At 39.6% G+C, this 18,647-nt stretch overlaps 1 protein-coding gene across 1 annotated transcript in view; it reads left to right on the forward strand.

Moving 5' to 3' along the window:
• The window catches only part of LOC126483663 (multiple epidermal growth factor-like domains protein 8), a 364,127-nt gene that overhangs the window by 151,368 nt on the left and 194,112 nt on the right, over window positions 1-18,647 (forward strand). Inside the window, exon 11 of the mRNA XM_050106722.1 lies at window positions 3,261-3,433. Coding sequence (XP_049962679.1) covers window positions 3,261-3,433 — 173 coding nt within the window. The remainder of the gene's footprint in view (window positions 1-3,260; window positions 3,434-18,647) is intronic.

The raw sequence follows: 18,647 nt of genomic DNA on the forward strand, positions 1-18,647 counted from the left end.
GAACCCCTCTACATTTTAACTGATGTGTGAGGGAACATCTCAGCTGCACTTACCGTAATCGCTGGATTGGTTGTGGTAGTGCAATTACATCACCACCAAAAACTGCTAGAGCTAGATCTTTCACCCAACACGTAAACAAAAACATTTTTGTTTATGTTTTGGATGAAGTCTGTGGTGTACGAATGAAAAGTGAATAAACGAGATGAACTGTTTGGTTGCATCATGGATGCAGCTGCCCTCATTAGGTACTGTGCAAAGGCACATGTACTTGTAAAACAAGCTGTTCTCCCAGATGATCAGAAATACACTGAAGGTAAAGGTGGCTAATGTATCATCCCGCCCTTAAGCACTCCGCTTTTCAGATTTTCTCCGGTGCAGTTCCCAAAATCAGTTTTTTTTTTCATCCCGTCCGGTAAGTCTCCCCTGACTAGGGGTTCTGGGTGACTTTTCCAAACTCTCTGCATTTCCTGAATGTCATTAGTCCTTTTCCTTCATTACTTTTCCTCCTCCTTCAACCCTTTTGCCAGAAGAAGGAATCACTTGCTCTAAGAGCTTGCAAATTTAATTGCCTTTATACGTGTGTTCTCCTGCTGTTGCTTGGTGAGTAATTGTTTGTCTATCAAATTACATTATATTTTTTAAGGTGATTGTGGGATATTTGAACATTCATTATGAACTGTACAACAGCTGTAATGTGATGTTTAAGATAATGCTTACAAAGGAAACTCCTCATTGCACCCCCTCAGATTTAGTGGTGAGATGAGCCAGTGGATAATCCTTCAAAATCTGAGAAGGGCACTGATGACACCTCAGTTGAATGCCCCACAAAACAAAGATCGTCATCATCATCATCATCATCATCATCATCATCATCATAAACTGAGAATAGATCAAGCATGAAAACAAAGAGAAGACGTACTGAACTGTGAAAAAAGAAGCAAAATAGAAACAGTGAATGGTCCAAGATCAAAATGTGCAAACATCGAGCGAATATAACTAGCCACGGTGTTGTGGTTATGTGATCAATTGTGAGCTGTCCATCTGGTCTCTGACATGTCTGTTTGCGACAGTGAGTTGGAGGGAAGGGCCCCATACATATATAAATCTCATTTGTTCTGCACAAGTATCAGATGTTATGATTCTTTTGTTCCATTTAGAAGTTTTGGCTCTCAGATTCATTTATTGTATTATAGTTCACACCCATTTATTTGTTGTTTTCATTTCTGTGAGAGGTCTGTACAGCATCTAGCTTGCTCTCACTATTCATCACACTCACTTGCAATGGTAATATATTCTTACCACATGACTCATATTCTATAATCAATGTATAGTGTGACAGTTGCCTTGACTACAATAGCAGACCAGATACGTCAGTGACCAGACAGGAAGTTCATAATTTTGTGTGTGTGTGTGTGTGTGTGTGTGTGTGTGTGTGTGTGTGTGTGTGAGAGAGAGAGAGAGAGAGAGAGAGAGAGAGAGAGAGAGGGAGGGAGGGGGGGAGGGGGGCACGAGCGAGATTTGAAAAAGGATCTTCCGCTTTGCAGTCCAACGCTGTGACCACAAACCACGATGCCATGATATGTGCAATTCACTCGATGTTGCACAACTTGAGCTTGGATCATTCACTGTTTCTATTTTGCTTCTTTTCCCACAATTCAGTACTACTTCTTCCTGTTTTTATGCTTGATCTGTGTTCAGTTTTTGATGGGCTATCCACTAAGTCATTTTACCACTAAATCTAAGGGGGTGCGATGGGGAGTTTCCCTTGTGAGAGGTGAAGTGTTAAAAATACTTATTTTTCAATTGATACTTTGTGAAATGTTGTCGTAATGCTTACTCACTGTTGCGCATATGTGTGTGTATAGATCTGATGATGTACTGAATAATACCATAAATAACAATGTACATTGAGTGTCTTCTATTTCAGAAACCATTCAGAATAGGGTGTATATCCATATGAAGTTTGTTGCTTCAAATGATTGTTCCTTTCATGTACCTGAATATTGACCATTCCTCCTGGGACACACTGTATAGCATATTTTAAATTCAATATTCATTATTTTAAATTCAATATGGAATAAACACCTTCAATTATATACATTTTTCACATTGTGTGTGCCATACTACTTTGAACAGCAACAGCGTACACTACATTTTCGTGAAATGGTGATGTGTCCTCATACAGAATCTGGCCACAAATAACAAAAAGTTATCTTCTTGTCATAGGTAAAGAAAGAAATAACAATTAAATTTAGTAATTATTAAGTTTAATAATGATTTGGATCTAGAATTTATTTTCTTGTGTACTATTTTAGTTTCCTGTTATTCTTTAAAAAACTAAAGACATTAAGGCCAGGAGGATTACAGGATGGACGGATAGTTAAGGATGTGTTGTAAGGATAACTCTCATCTACATAGTTAAGAAAAGCTGATTATGAAGGGAGGGATACAGATGGCACTGTTATGCTCAGTGACTTGTTGTGCCACTGGTGGGTCAACTTTTATTTGTGGCCACAGTTTGGTGGACAGCTGGCTGGTGACCACGCCCACATAAAACACTGTGCAGTGATTGGAGAACAGCTGGTGTATGATGTGGCTGCTTGCACATGTGGACCTGCCTATGATTGGATAGGATAAGCCTGTGATAGGTCTGGAGTAGGATGTGCTGGATGGGTGGATTGGACAGGCCTTGCACCTGGGTCTTCCACAGGGCTAGGACACATTGTGCCAAGGGGTTGGGAGAGAGTGTGGCACAGGGATGGACCAAGATTATGTGCAGGTTGGGTGGGTAACAGAATACTGCTTTAATTGGGCTTGGAAGCATCTTCAGTAAGATGTCCCACATTTCCAGGCATGATGATAGGTAATCAAATCCCTGACAAGGGATATGAATCAGTTGCCCTCATCCGAGGTGATATTGGATGACAGAGGGAGCACTGCTTTGTATCTAATTATTGGGGGTGATGGACAGATTAGGGTTATGGGAGGATGTGGTACAGGAAATCTGTTTATGGACTGGGATTGCAGGGTAGTATCTGTCTCTGAAGGCCTTAGTGAGAATTACAGTGTACAGGGCAAGAGAATTCTCAACATGGAGGAGGGTGGCAAGTTGGGTTGAGGAGGACCAGATGAGGTGGATTTGAGAGAATGTGTTGTGGTTGGGGAGGAATCTTGGCACTGAGTCCAGATCATGAAGATATTATTAGTGTCCATTTTTGTATTATCCTTTGAGTACGTTTGATCTGTCATTGTGTCCTCAGATAATTTTGGTGTTTGCGGGCTGAGAGAGGACACACCATCCCAAGTTCCTGGCTGGTGGGGACCGAAGGGTACGGAGATAAAAAGAGTTGAAGAATGTCGAGAACTGGACAGAAGACCTGGACTAACTTTCCTTAAATATAAGCACCCCGCCAACTGGTCACAGCCTGACTCGGTATGAAACCACATTTATTCAACATCTGTACATGCGTGTGCAGTTGTATTTTATTAAAAACTTTCTTCATTGTTTCAGATAAACAGGTTAACATTCTGTTTTAAGTGTTTATTGTAATTTAAATGTAATCATGCCATATAACTGAGCTGCTTCAACCATGGTGTGTTTTTTAATCTGTATTGGAATATGCTGTTTTCTGTTGCTGCCAACTGTCCTCTCAACCACATTTAAGTCTCCTTTCCATATTGTTTTCTCCTACCTTGTTCTCCATTTTTATTTGGAAGTATTTCATTCATTTTCTGTTCTCATTGTTCTTCATCAGCACATCTACGTCTTATAGTGCAGTGTTCTCCTTCCCTAAGAATTTCTGGCAGTCATCTAGACAGTGTTTCACTGATGACATATTCTCTTGGTTTTTTTCATTTTGCAGTGTTTTTTGTGACTGGTACATTGAAGTGTGAAATTCTTGTATTCCATTCCAATTCTTTCGTCAGCCTGTTTCTTTATCTTGACACAAAACAGTTTTATGTTTGAAATACCATTGTAGAAACTGCATTTTCTGGCATTATTTACTGATTAGCCTCCATAATTCCTGCACTGATGTATTTTGTTATAATTTTTCAGGCTTTTTGAAGCTAATTTAAATCGATAACAAACAGACTACTGTGTGTGTAACTGCCCTTGTCCTAGTGCCCAGTCCACTGCCATGTAAGAGGATGTTTCTGTCCCTCTTCTGGCACACACACTTTAACCCTATTGCAGGCCATAGGAAGTATATTTACCAGTAACTGTATGTCTTTATTGTGTTTTTTGGAGTATGTCATACTACTTCTGTACATTTCTGGCATATAATGATTGTCCACTGTGGCAGTTATAGTTTCAGTCCATTGTGAAATTTAGCTTTTAGGACTGTGGGAAGTACACATACCACGAAATAACTGATGACCTTTGGGAAGCATGCTTACTACCAAAGTAGTTTCTGCACAAGACATGGGAAATATACTTACCACAAAATTAGTATTTCTTTTGTGGACTGTGGGAAACATGCTTACCACCAGTTATACTTAAGTTATACATCGTTCTTGGGAATATGTCTTACCACCAATGGACGTGCCTCACATCTTGTCGTAATATGCTCTACCAGGTGTATGAAAACTGCTGTAAAAATCACTTTCTGTTCTTCATGAGATCACTACTGCTGTCACTTGTTGGGACACATTAATTTGCATCTACAAATGGGAAGTGAGATATACACTTATCACTGTAGTTTAGCAGCTCACAAAAAGGTAGTGGGAGATACACGCATCACCATAGCTTTTGGTCCTAAATCACAGAAATAAATGATCAAAAGATAAATATAAGCAATTGATCATGATTCTAATACAATGTAAAAATTAACTTTTTGGAGGCACTACAAAAAAGTGTCTTCACAATGGCCGGATGTCAAACTGTGCTCATCTGCAAATTCCTGTCTTTACTAATGGTGTTATTGGATAATTTTATCTCTATGGCTTCTTTCATTCTGCTCTTCCAGGAACTGCTAGCTTTTATAGTGGTAGAAGTATCACTGAATGCAATTTTATGCCCGTTTTCCAAGCTGTGTTCACCTAGTACCGATTTCTCTGGATAGTTTAGTCACAGACACCTGTCATATGAAAGCCGACAATGTTCTATCATGCACATAGTCTGCCCGTTGTAATACTGTCTCCATCCGCACGGCATTTTTTTAAATACCGGAAATTCTTTGGTGTAAATTATCTTTCACAGGCCTCATGAGATAGCAGTATTAGCTGTTGACCTGGAGACTGGCTAATTTGCAAGATTGTTCTATCTTGCACACAATTCGCTTGATCTCATACTGTCTCCAACTACACGGTATTTTTTTAAAGACCAGGACTTCTGTGGTGTATATTATTTTTCACAGGCATTGCGAGTTGGCCGTATATTAGCTGGAGGACTGGAGATTGAGTCGATGTTGTGTCTCTTCAGTAGCCCACTAATCTTTCCCTCTACTGAATGACAAGGTGGCAAAAATTCAAGCTTTTTACTCTCTATCTCTGTGGAGTTCTGCTTGTGAATACCTTCTGAAATTGGTTGTGGTATTTGTTTGATGATGTACTCTTGGACTTGATGTGGGCATGGCGTGTACTGAGGTGTTCCATGAACTTTTCCCGCTTTTCACACCTGTGTGGCCATAAAATAGTTGTGTCATTGACTTTAATATTTGTGTAATTAGTAAAGTAAGTGGCAGGAAATGATTTCTAACATCTGAAACATATTGTTTTCAGTGGTTGATTCAGCAGTTATAACTGGTTTTACTGTTGTGATTTACATTTTGAAAATGTTCTGTTTAGATACACTTCTAGAAAAAACAACTATTTTTATCAGTTTATAAATATCAAATAAGTTATTTTTATAAATCAATTAAGAATTTTCCCATTTTAATATTAATTACTGACCCAAAAGTAAATAAATTTTCAATAGTGTTCTGCAATAATGCTTATTCATGAACTTTTTTTATTGTTTTAGAGAGCAAGACTTTTTTTATCATCTGGAGGCAACAATTATTGCTGTAATTGTTAAAATGATTATTTTCTGGAGCAGTAGAATTATGGATTTAGATTACTGTTTTTGACCGTCTCAAATGCATATCCTCAGATAAAAAAAATTAAAACTCTTGTACGATCTGACATATCACATATCAAAGTACACTTAGTATTGTAAGATAATGAGATAAAATATCCACATATTGCGCAGGAGTGCTAGTCTATACATTGTCACTAACATAAACACCATTCAGCTGGAACTTATGAATCAGAACGAAATATAGAAAGTAAAAGTAATGTGCCAAACAGTTTCATAAAAATGAGGAATAGAAGTCATTAGATCTAAAAATTCTTTACTCAATTACTGGACACCAGACACTTTTTTTTAGGATTGTGTACTTCAGTCAGTAAAAACAGAATCCCTATAGGATATCTTTTTTGTTCATCTGTCAGTCTAGTTTCAGTCTGTCTGACTGACCAATTGTTAAGACTCAGTTTTTTCATAAATAACTAGAGGTATCAGGTTGAAATGCATATCACTTACTAAGCACTACAGTCCCGTGGCAATGTGAAAAATTTAAGCTTCTGAGTCAATACAGTCAAAAGAAACAGCTATTTATGTGAAATATTTTGATACGCCTACATCTGCATCTACATCCACTCTCTGCAAACCGCTACAAAGTACTTGGCAGAGGGTACATACCAGTGTACCAGTTATTAGAGTTCCTTCCCATTCCAGTCACGTATCAAGCACAGGAAGAATGATTGATTGAATGCTTCTGTGCACTCTGTAATCATTGTAATCCCATTGTTGGTGGTACATAGGGGACTTTTCCGGTATAATATATGTCTATCTTCAAGTGTCTGCCAATTCAGTTTTTTCGGCATCATTGTAACACTCTCTCACGGGCCAAATAAACCTGTGACCATTCGTGTTGTCCTTCTCTGTACACATTCAGTATCCCCTGTTAGTCTTATTTCATATGGTTCCCACACACTTGAGCAGTATTCTAGAATGGATCACACAAGTGATCTGTAAGCAATCTCTAGTGTAAACTGATTGCACTTCTCCAGTATTCTACCAATAAACAAAGTTTACCACCTGATTTATCCACAGCTGAACCTACATGATCATTCCATTTCACATCCCTTCAAAGTGTTACGCCTAGGTTTTTGTATGAGTTGAGACGGTCGATTCCAACTGTGACTCATTGATATTATAGTCACAGTATAGTACATGTTTTCATTTTGTGAAGTGCACAGCTTCAAATTGCTGAACATTTAAAGCAAATTGCGAGTCTTTGTACCACTTTGAAATCTTACCAAGATCTGACTGAATATATATGCAGCTTCTTTCAGACAGTACTTCATTATAGATAACTGCATCATCTGCACAAAGTCTGTCATTAATGTACATCGTAAGTAGCTATGGTTCCAACACACTTCCCTGGGGAATACCTGAAGTTACTTCTACGTCTTATGATGACTCTCCATCCAAGATAACTTGCTGTGTCCTCCCTACCAAAAAGTCTTCAGACCGGTGACAAATTTCTCTTGATGCCCCATATGATCGAACTTTTGACAGTATGCGTAGGTGTAGTACTGAGTCAAATCCTTTTTGGTAATCAAGAAATACTGCATCTACCTGACTGCTCTGATCCAAAGCTTTAAGTATGTCATGTGAGAAAAGTGTGAGTTGGGTTTCACATGATTAGTGTTTTTGGAATCCATGTTGGTTGGGACAGAGAAGGTATTCTGAATATGTTCTAAGATTCTGCAACAAATCAGTGTCAAGGAAATTGGAAGGGAGTTTTGTGGATCACTTCTACTACCATTCCTGCAGGTGGGTGTTACTTGAGTTTTCTTCCAACTACTGGCCATAGTTTTTTGTTCAAGGGATGTATGATAGATTATACTTAGAAAAGGGGCTAATGCAGCTGAAAATTCAATATAGAATCTGATAGAGATTCCACCAGGCCCTGGAGCTTTGTTCAGTTGCCACAATTTCAGCTATTTCTCAACACTATCAACACTAATATTGATTTCAGTCACCTTTTCAATGGTACAAGGATTAAATTGGGGCAATTCTCCTGGGTTTTCCTTTGTAAAGGACCAGAGTGAACCATTTCAGCTTTTCCTTTGCTACCCTCGACTTCAGTTCCTGTCTCAATCACTAGGGACTGGTCAATAACGTTGGTGCCACTAACAGCCTTCACATATGCTCAGAATATCTTTGGGTTTTGTAGAAGATCATTTGACAATATTCTACTACAGTAGTCACTGAAGACTTCACACAGTGCTGTCTAGACAGCCAAATGCATTTCATTCAGCACCTCTCTATGTGTAGTCCTATGCGTTGTTTACACCTATTATTCAGTAGTCTCTGTTACTTTAGTAGTTTCTTTCCAGTGACTGTATGACTGATACTACAATGTGTCCCTTCCATTATGAGCTGTTCTACTGGAAACATATTTATCCAGTCAACTATTATTTTAAACTTCAGCCATAGTTCCTCTACATGCTCCTGCTTTGTGCTGAAAGTTTAAAGTTCCTCTTTGAGATATGACTCTACTGATTTCTTTTCTAGTTACTGAAAATAATATATCTTTCTATTTGTTTTAGTTGTCCTTTGTACTTTGGCAATCATTGATACCACAACTGTGTCATGATCACTGATACCAGTTTTGATGTGGACATCCTGGAAGAGGCATATTTGTTGTCATTAGATCGAATATATTTCCGTCATGAGTGGGGTTCTGAACTATCTGTTCGAAATAGTTTTTAGAAAAGAAGACATTTAGTAGTGTTCCACTGGATGTCTTACCACACCAACCACAAACAAAACTGTAATTTTTATCACTGATAGTCGCACAATTAAGGTCTCCACCGATGATTACAGTATGATTGGGGAACCTATGTATAAGGTCTTTTCTAAAATTTTCTGTTACATCAGGAGATGCATCTGGTGAGCGGTAGAAGAATCCAGTTACCATTTTATGCCATACATGATGCTGAGTCTTGCCCAGACAATCTCACTTGTAGCTTCAATTTCAACCTCAGTGGATTTGAGTTTCTTATCTACTGTGACAAAAACACTACCTCCATTTCCCATTAGCACCGCATTTTGATGTGTACTTAAATTTTCCCTAAAAATCACACTGGTATGAATTTCAGGTTTCAACCAGCTTTCTATGTCTAGAATTATGTGGACTTCACTGCTTTTCAGGAGCTCTGCAAACTCCAGCGCTTTGTTGTGAGTGCTTCAGCAGTTAACCACTTGAATTTTAATACTCTCACTTATGGCAGCATTTGTCTTGATCTTACACTGATATTTCTGGGTTTGGATGGAGAGTCGCCTAATCTAAAAAGCCCTCGTGTACACCCATACATAGAGTCAGCTAGCTGGTTAGCAGCCTCATTATGTAGTGTACACCTGACCCATTTAGGGGCACCTTATACTTCTCAACTATGGTGCAAGTCCAGCAAGTAGGAGCTTAGCTTTTAGCAGAACTTCCAAGGTCCCTGGTTCAGACCTTCCCGTTGACTCTGAACCGGGGGGCCCATGATCAGTTCTGGGAACAATGCTGCAAACTGTGAACTTTGTTGAATCTCCATGGATAAGGTTGGTCTTCTCAATCCCATATGCCAGTCACTGAAATGATTTAAGTATGACTTTAAGTATGAGCCCAGATGACACTGGTCATCATTTTTTCAATCTGCACCACAATCTGCAGTTGGTTTCACCCTGTACCCTCAGTGGTTGCTGGAATAGCTTGCGAGGCACCCAGGCATAAACGCTGAGTGCACCTGGTGTCCTTTCCTGTCCCTTGCTGCCATTTCCCTAAGGAGCACTATCATTCACTGTACATTTGAGCCGCACGGGGTAGCCATGAGGTCTAGGGCGTCTTGTCATGGTTCGTGCGGCTCTCTCCCATTGGAGGTTTGAGTCCTTCCTTGGGTGTGGGTATGTGTGTTGTCCTTAGTGTAAGTTAGTTTAAGTTAGATTAAGTAGTGTGTAAGCATAGAGACCAATGAACGCAGCAATTTGGTCCCATAGAACTTACCATAAATTTTCAAATTTCTGTACATTTGAACTGCCGATGAATAATAGTTCCCCTACCCTTTTGAGTTTGCCTCATCTTGACAGCAGATAAAACAGGTTTCATCAAAACATGTGAAGTGTGTCCCTCTGGCTCAGTTTCAGCGATGGGCAGCACTCGAACTTGTTGGTTAGGGAGATCAGTATATCATCCTGAGTCCTCCCTCGTTCCTGATCACACTGTACAAGAAGTCTAGATCTACCATTGAAATGCCACTTCCAATCAAGTGGACAATCAATGTCAGATCCTGTACTTTCTGCAGAGAAGACGGAATGCACAGGAGAGGATAATACTTGAGATACCTTCGGTATTGTTACCACGGGTACATCACTCTCAGGAGCTCTTCCTACACACCAATTCACAGCAGTTGCAAATCGTTTGATAGTAGTCAGGGCGATTTCCAGCCTGTGTTCGAGAACAGCATTCACAGTGGGGCTGCAAACTCGCTCAGTAAAACCTATATGGCACTGTCTGTTGACTTAGAATCATAAAATTTGACACAATGCAAGGTTTCACAGTACAAGTAAAAGGAAAAAAAATCTGAAAATTGGTAATGTGTAATTATATCACTTTTTTTGCATCTGTGCTTCTGTTAAGACCCCTTTTTCTCAGGAACAGGTGTAGGTATCATGTTGAAATTTATGTCAGGTACTTAAGGTCTACCGTCCCATGATGATGTAAAAACTTCAAGCTTCTAAGCCAATGCAATGAAATGATATGACTGTTTAAAAGAGCCATTTGAACCATTTATTATTGTTGTTATTATTGTCATTGTTGTTGTTATCATCTATGTACATAATTAAATTTGTCCAGAATCTCCAGAGTACAAGTCCACTCATATTTGTCCAGTTTTTATTTATATGTAAATGCAATACAAATTAGAAAAATATTGAGCAAATTGTCCAAGACCCATATGAGGACTTTTTCTCTTGGTCTGATGATTTGTGTAGGTTATTGGCAGTTGAGTCCTGCAGATATCAACAGCAAGAAGATGGGCACACTGGGTCATAAGTATGTGTTGTGAATTAAGCCCTTATTAAACGATGCGCCTAAACCGTAGACCTATGCACCAGTGTCCCAAGCGTGCATTTCTGTAACTACAGGCTGGTTCATATAGACCTATTACACATCCACACAGGATATACCTGGCGCGCATGTGCAGTAGACAATGATAACGTGCAAAACGCAAACAGAATTGTCTGATCCATTGTAAAGTCATTCGTTCTACCAGGCGAAACACAAGAGGGACCATGTGACATATTGGAACATAATCTGTTCGAATTATTTATGTGCCTCAAGGTTCCTATTTCATAAGAAAATGTTTATCATTATTTATTAAGTAACCGTTATTCTCTTATGTAGGTTACTACTGTTCTGAACTACAGACTCAACAGATAGTTTTATATTTCGACACTTGGTTACACAGAAATACATATTTATACAGCATTTTGCAAATAAAGGACCCACTTGTTTTTGGAGTATTGCCCTGGCAGTGACACCAAATCTTCGGATTAGGGCAGAATGATGACGAAAACTAAAAGCCAGACGTTGTTGAGTTTGATCCTGGCTGAAAATAAGGGACAAAGGCAGGGGATCATATTCGCTGCTTATGAAAGAACTGAGGCTCGAAAATCCACAGGAATTTCAGAATTTCATGAGGGTGGACATGGCCTGTTTCGAGAAGCTGCTGTATGTGATAGAAGATGGAATTAGCAAGTGTGACACAGGCATGAGGAAGGCTGCCTCACATTCTCTAAAGTAAGAATTAAATAATATGTTTATACATTTTGTGATTGTACCGGCCTGGATCACGAATAAAATATTGATAAATGCTCTGTTACAATGAAGGGTGGACGTAACATTATGTTTCCTGGAAACTGAGGAATCTTTTAAGAGTTTGGTTTTTAGTGACAGAATAGCACAGCCCACCATTTCAAAAGTTGTTGTGGATATATGCACTGCAATTTGCGACACTTTAAAGGACCAATACTTGTGTTATTTTTCCAAGTCTGGACTGTATACACGAGGGGGGAACCAAAAGTAACCGGAATCGTAATGTTGCACATCGTGTACTTGTAGTAGCAGGTTGCGCCGCCAGACGGTCGCACTAGGAGCTCTGCTGAGTCATTCTGCCACTCGGCGTCACCCAACAGCGAGAAGTGTGGTTTCGTTGGCAGTTCTTTGAGTGTGCGTACAGTGCAGACGTGACATGAGGAAATGGCTAGTTCTTACGAACTACGTGGGGCAGTGAAGTTTTGTTTCTTGCTTGGCAGGAACGCAGCAGAAACTGTTGCGATGATTCAGACAGCCTACAAAGACCACGCTCTCAGTAAAACCCAAGTGTACGAATGGTTTTCTCATTTTAAAAAGGAAGAAATGGTGGTTGAAGATCAGCCCTGTTCTGGTCGACCTTCAACTGCTCGAAGTGAAGACAACATGGACAAAATCAGTGATCTCATAAGTGAAGATCGACGTAGGACAATTGACCAACTCGAGAACTTGTCTGCGTTGTCCTGGAGCTCAATTGAGTGCATCTTGACCATCGATTTGGGGATGCGAAGAGTGGCAGCAAAATTCGTGCCGAAGCTTCTTACCGGAGATCAAAGGGATCGTTGCATTCAACCCTGTCTCGAAATGAAGGACGGGTTCAACAAAATCATAACAGGTGACGAGTCATGGTGCTATGGGTATGATCCAGAAAGTAAACAACAGTCATCACAATGGAAGTCACCTGTCTCACCTCAACCAAAAAAAGCTCAACAAGTGAAATCGATTGTGAAAACGATGTTGATCTGTTTTTTGACATCAAAGGGATTGTACACTCTGAATTTGTCCCTGAAAACCATACAGTAAACCAACAATTCTATTTGGAGGTTATGAAACGGCTTCGCAGAAGTTTGTCGCAAAAAGTTCGGCTTTGTGGGATTCTGGTGTATAGTTCCAGCATCATGACACACGGCTCTCAGCGTTCGCCAGTTTTTGGCCTCAATGAAGACGACAATCTTGACCCATGCTCCCTATTTGCTGGATTTAGCACCCTCGGAATTCTTCCTATTCCCAAGGATGAAAAGAGACTTGAGAGGGAAGCGTTTTGTGGATGTGGAAGATGTAAAACGCAATGTCATAAAAGTGCTAGCACGTATCAAAGAGGACGAATTTAAAAGGTGCTTCGAACACTGGAATGAGCGTTTGGACAAGTGTATTAATGCTAATGGAGAGTACTTTGAAGGAGGTTAAGGTTGTATTTGAAAACAATAAAGTATATGCTTTCTAGAAAGAAATTCCGGTTATTTTTGGGTCCCCCCCCTCGTATGTACTACTCAGAGTACTGCAGTCCTCATCTCTCACACTGGGCCAAACTGTACGACTTTCTCTCTTTCACTGCCAGTTTCTCTTTTTCTGGCATGCTGAAATCAAGCAAGAGATGCAGTCAAATCAAACATGAACTTTTGTAAACTAAGGCATTACTATGCAAATCGAAAATCACAGTATAATGTTATATGCATATTACTCAGAAAAAAACGATTTCTGATGTACTTTATCATGATACCGTGGGTCATACATACCTTTCCTTGCTGTGTGCCTGATTTAAGGTGTTTAACACCTCTTTGCTCCACTGCATTTCTAGAATATGAAGCTATCAATAGAAAAAATCCTTTCAGAAACAGCTAGTATAAAAAAGTCTACTGGGAAAAAAAGTTTCTTTTCTGCATTTATGAAACCTGCTTACTGGAGGGGGAAAAAATTAATTAAATAAATAAATAAATAAAAATGCGGAAGATCCTCAAACTGAAAGTCTGAAATTAGCCACTAGCCACCTAGCAATAACCAAACAACAAGCAGAAAGCACTGTGGTACACTCTTCTGCGCATGCAGGAGTTATCGCTGCCTACAGCACATGCGCGGATTGACGGCAGTTTAGAACTGCTCTATATTCTGGTGCACGGATAATGTGTCTGCTAGTTTTCATTGTTTCATCCGTTCTACTGCCAGATGGCTGCCACGTTAGACTAGTACTGTTCGCGACGGATCGTCGTTCAATACCTGCTTTAAGCAGCTTCCTGGAGCTTGTCATCATATACAGGGGGTTACAAATTGATACTGACAAATATTGAGGGGGTCTAGAGGGTTTCATGAGGAACAAATTGAGGTTGGGAACCTGCGTCTGGAATGAAATGTCGTCCATCAACACTGTAAGTGTCTAAGTTATAGGTACTGCATTTGCCAAAAGGCCACCCCTTCGGCAGAAAATGTTACATTTTATGCTGATGGACCAGAGGCGGAACACCTCGTAATGTTGTTTGATGTTCAGTGATCTTGACTGATTGTCACGATTGCCAGTGGAGGATGTCAGTTTTGGACACGGGTCTCTACCTGCTGTTTATTTTTCTCTTGTATTCTGAAAATCTGTGGAGATTTTAGAGGGTTCCAGGAGGAAAATAAACCTGTGTCTGAAATCCCAAACTGTCACCCATCAGCACAGCAGAGCATCACATTCATAGTAGACAAAGCCTATGTATGCAGCAGCTAGTTTCATCTTCTCCAGTGGTGATTGTGGCAATCGGTTGTGATCACTGAATAATAAACAACATTTGAAATATTCTGTCTATGATCTGGCTGTGCACAAAGTCAAGTTCGCTGTCAAAGGGGCCGCCTATCAGCAGGTGCCGGTGTCTATAATTTTGATGCTCTGTAGCATCATTGGGTGATGTTTCTGGACACAGGTTCTTGTCCTCAATTTGTTCCTCATGACATCCTCTACAATCCCTCGAAGTTTGTGCGTATCATTTTGTAAAACACAGTATATAGAAATATCCATCCACAATGAAATAATTTTGTCTCTTAACAACCTATATAGCTTCTTGATTGCTGTATAGATTTCCAAATCCTTCATTGTGTTCAAACTGCCCATTATTTTCTGTTTGTGCAATATTTTTATATTTTCTTCAGTGATAATATTATCTTTTTCAATCTGTACTTGCAAACCCAGTTCTTGAGAAATGTATGAAGACATATTTTCAGTATATACAGGCAGTCAACTTACATGGATGTTGACCATTTATGCCAAACTAAATAATCCTGAGCACTATAAATATGCACACTTATAGGGTATGTTACACAGAGGTACTGTCTTTACTGCTGAATAATTTGAAACATGAGAAGAGTTTCAAATTTTCAAACTATTAATAGGTGAGAATGGCTTTGTTCCAAACATAGTAGTATGAATATACAGGGTGTCCCAGAAATGTTGCAATAAACTTCTAAGGGAGATAGGGCATATCACAACTACACCAATGAAGTGTAACACATGATGAGGAAACAATAAAAAGGGTGGAAACTAAAGAATTCTTAGGGTTCCGTGTTAGCGGAGAATGTAAATTGGGGGGGGGGGGGGGGGGGGCATTTTGGAACTAGTAAAACATAGGTCAGCCACATTTGTGCTTAGGATCATTGAAAATCTTGGGGAGAGACAAATTGGTAAGCTGACATATTTTGTGTATTTCCATTCAGTAACGTCATAAGGAATAATGTTCTCATCTTTAAGAAAGAAAGCCTTCATTGCACAAGAACGTGCTGTGAGAATAGTATGTGGTTCTGACCCACGATCATCTTTTAGGCATCTGTTTAAGGAGTTGGGCATTCTGACTATTGCTCCACAGTATATTTATTTCCTCATGAAGTTTGTTGTAAAAAATCCTCTACAGTTCAGGGGGAACAATCAGGTATGTAATTATAATTACTAAACTAAACTCTGTCTGAACAGGTCTTGGAAGATCCTAATTGTACTGATCGATCGCCACGTAATCCTCAGCCTATAGGCATCACTGGATGCGGGTATGAAGGAGAGTGGCGTCAGCACATCACTCTCCCAGCCCTTTGTCAGTTTACAAGACCTGAATTGCTACTTCTCAATCAAGTGGCTCATCAGTTTGCCCCATAAGGGCTGAGTGCACCTCACTTGCCAACGGCGCTTGGCAGGCCAGATGGCCACCCATCCAAGTGCTAGCTAAGCACAACAGCACTTAACTTGGGTGATCTCAGGGAAACCAGTGTTACCACTGCAGCAAGAGGCCTTTGGGACATTAATAGAATACGAAGGAAAAATGACATTCTTTACTGCTCATGAAGGTTGTCTTTAGCCCAAAAAGGGGTGCACAATGCTGCAATAAAAATTTTTGATCATTTACCCTGTGATATAAAATGTCTAACAGACAGCAAAGGAAAATTTGATAACCAACTGAGAAAATTTCTCCTTGACAACTCATCCTTTTCTGTAGAAGTATTTCTATTATTGCAATGTGTGAAAGGTGGTTGGTAGGAATTACTAACTTACACCTATATATCTTTTTTCCTTTTGTAAAGAAAAGAAAAGAAAGAAAGCAACAAAGAAAAAAAATTGTAAATGTTCAGAGTGTAACCATATGAACAAAGTAACTTGCGATGTGAATGTTTAATGATTCGTTTCACATAATTATGATCTTTCATGCAAAATGATCCATGGAATGTGTTACTAACTAACTAGGATTGGGAACCACAAAGCAGTGGTAAGTGGTAGAAGAAATTGAAGACTGTAAAGGAAACAGAGTGTGCTTTATTTGAAACATGTATTGGACGTAAGGAGTACCACGGTGTATGACATGAATACAGCTCTAATGTTACAGCAGGTGCTCAAAATTTGCACCATCAGATGATATGCATGATGAACACCGATGGAGCATTGACTCCCAAGCACACTCAAACGCACCTGGATCTCTTTGATTGCAGGCAGCTGCGCAGACAATTTCTGCAACAAGATTGAGTTTGGACATCACAGGATTTAAAGACTTCTCACAGAAATAAATCAGGAATTCACAGCTTCTCACAGAAATAAATGATGGATTAATAAATTTGGCGAATGTGGAGGCCAGAGAACTGGTCTACTAAGCCCAATCTATTGACGGAGGAATGACCTGTTCAAATGCCTGTGAAAAGCCAGTCCAAATGAGCTGGTGCCCCACCACGTTGGAACCACATGCTGCACCTCACATTTGCTGGAACACTTTCAAGCAAGCCAAGAAAAACCTGATCAAGGTGTGATAATTCACAGCAATCAAGAGAAATGGTAAAAGGTATGGCACAACTAAGCAGTCGCCGACCAAACACGCCTTCACATGTTAACTGTGAAGCTGTGTTGTGCCAGTGGTGCTGCACAACATGGGGGTTTCCTGGTACCCAAAGATGCTCATTGTAGTGATTGAATATGTCATCTCTAGCGATTGTGGCCTCAGCAGTGAACAACACGTAGCTGGGAAATGCATATCTTGACCACTTTGCTGCAGAAACCACTTTGCTAAATGCACACATGCAGGATGGTCATTACACAATAACTGCACCCTCTGGAGATGAAAAATGCATAAGGACTCAATGTTCAAAACGCACTGGACACTGCCACGAGGTGTTCTCAAATATGAAGCAATGGCACTATGAATCTCCATGGCATCCAACACATTTTCTTCCCTAACGATTGAACACATTGATCACAGCCTGCCATCACAAGCCTTACCGACCTGTAATCATGCATAAATTTCAATGCAGATGTGCAAACTAACAGTGATGCAGTTGATTTCTGTCTATGAAGCGTTTTCGGTAAATGTGTCCAGTAGCTCATCCATTGCACTCAGCTATTCCATATATTAAGTGCATATATGCAAGCTCACCATTTATATGCCATTCCATGCTCCTTGTAAGCTGGCTAGTACTCAAATGAGGAAATCCTTGTGTTCCCCTGCACTACTTGCGTACAGCAACACCTAGCAGTGTTTCCCTCCAGTACTCTAGTATACAGCACCACCTACTAGTGTACAGTGATGTTTGTGGCCATTTGTTGCTATGCAGTTCTCAATCCTTCTGGTGTACCTCACTAAAGATTTGTTGCAACATTGCTGGGACACGCTCTATAACAAACTGAAATGTGAAACCAAAGCTATAATACATCAAGTTGCTAATACATATGTTCTTCAATCATCATTGGAGGAGATTTGAATCCTCAAACAATCAGTTAGGATAAATATAGTTTTGTAAATGGTGGACATCACATTATCTTCTGTGAAATAGTATTAAATTATTTCTCTGAAAACTACTTAGGACAAATTGTTTGAAAATCCACTCATGACAGAATTACGTAAGTTGTAATGGTGACAAACACGCCTTAATGCTTCAAGGCATGGTAGAGGAACCAAAATTAAGATTAGCAAAGCAAAAATAAAAATTCTGTACTCTGTTTTCAACTGTTTCTTTTGCAGCATAAGCAGTAGAAGTACCACACCAATTTAATTGAAGCATCACTGCAATGATGAATGATAGAGATATTAGACTTAGCAGCACCAGCTACAACGATTAAAATTATACAAGTCTCCAGGGCCTGATGGAATCCCTTTTAGATTCTGTACTTAAATTGCATCTGAATTAGCTCCCATTTAAACCATGATATACAATAGATCCATTAACACAAAAAACTGTGACCAGTGATGGGAAGCAACCTGACTACGAGAAGATAGCGAAAGTGATCAACAAAAACACTGTCCAACC

Source organism: Schistocerca serialis, chromosome 6, assembly GCF_023864345.2.
Source record: "Schistocerca serialis cubense isolate TAMUIC-IGC-003099 chromosome 6, iqSchSeri2.2, whole genome shotgun sequence".
Lineage (NCBI taxonomy): Eukaryota > Metazoa > Arthropoda > Insecta > Orthoptera > Acrididae > Schistocerca > Schistocerca serialis.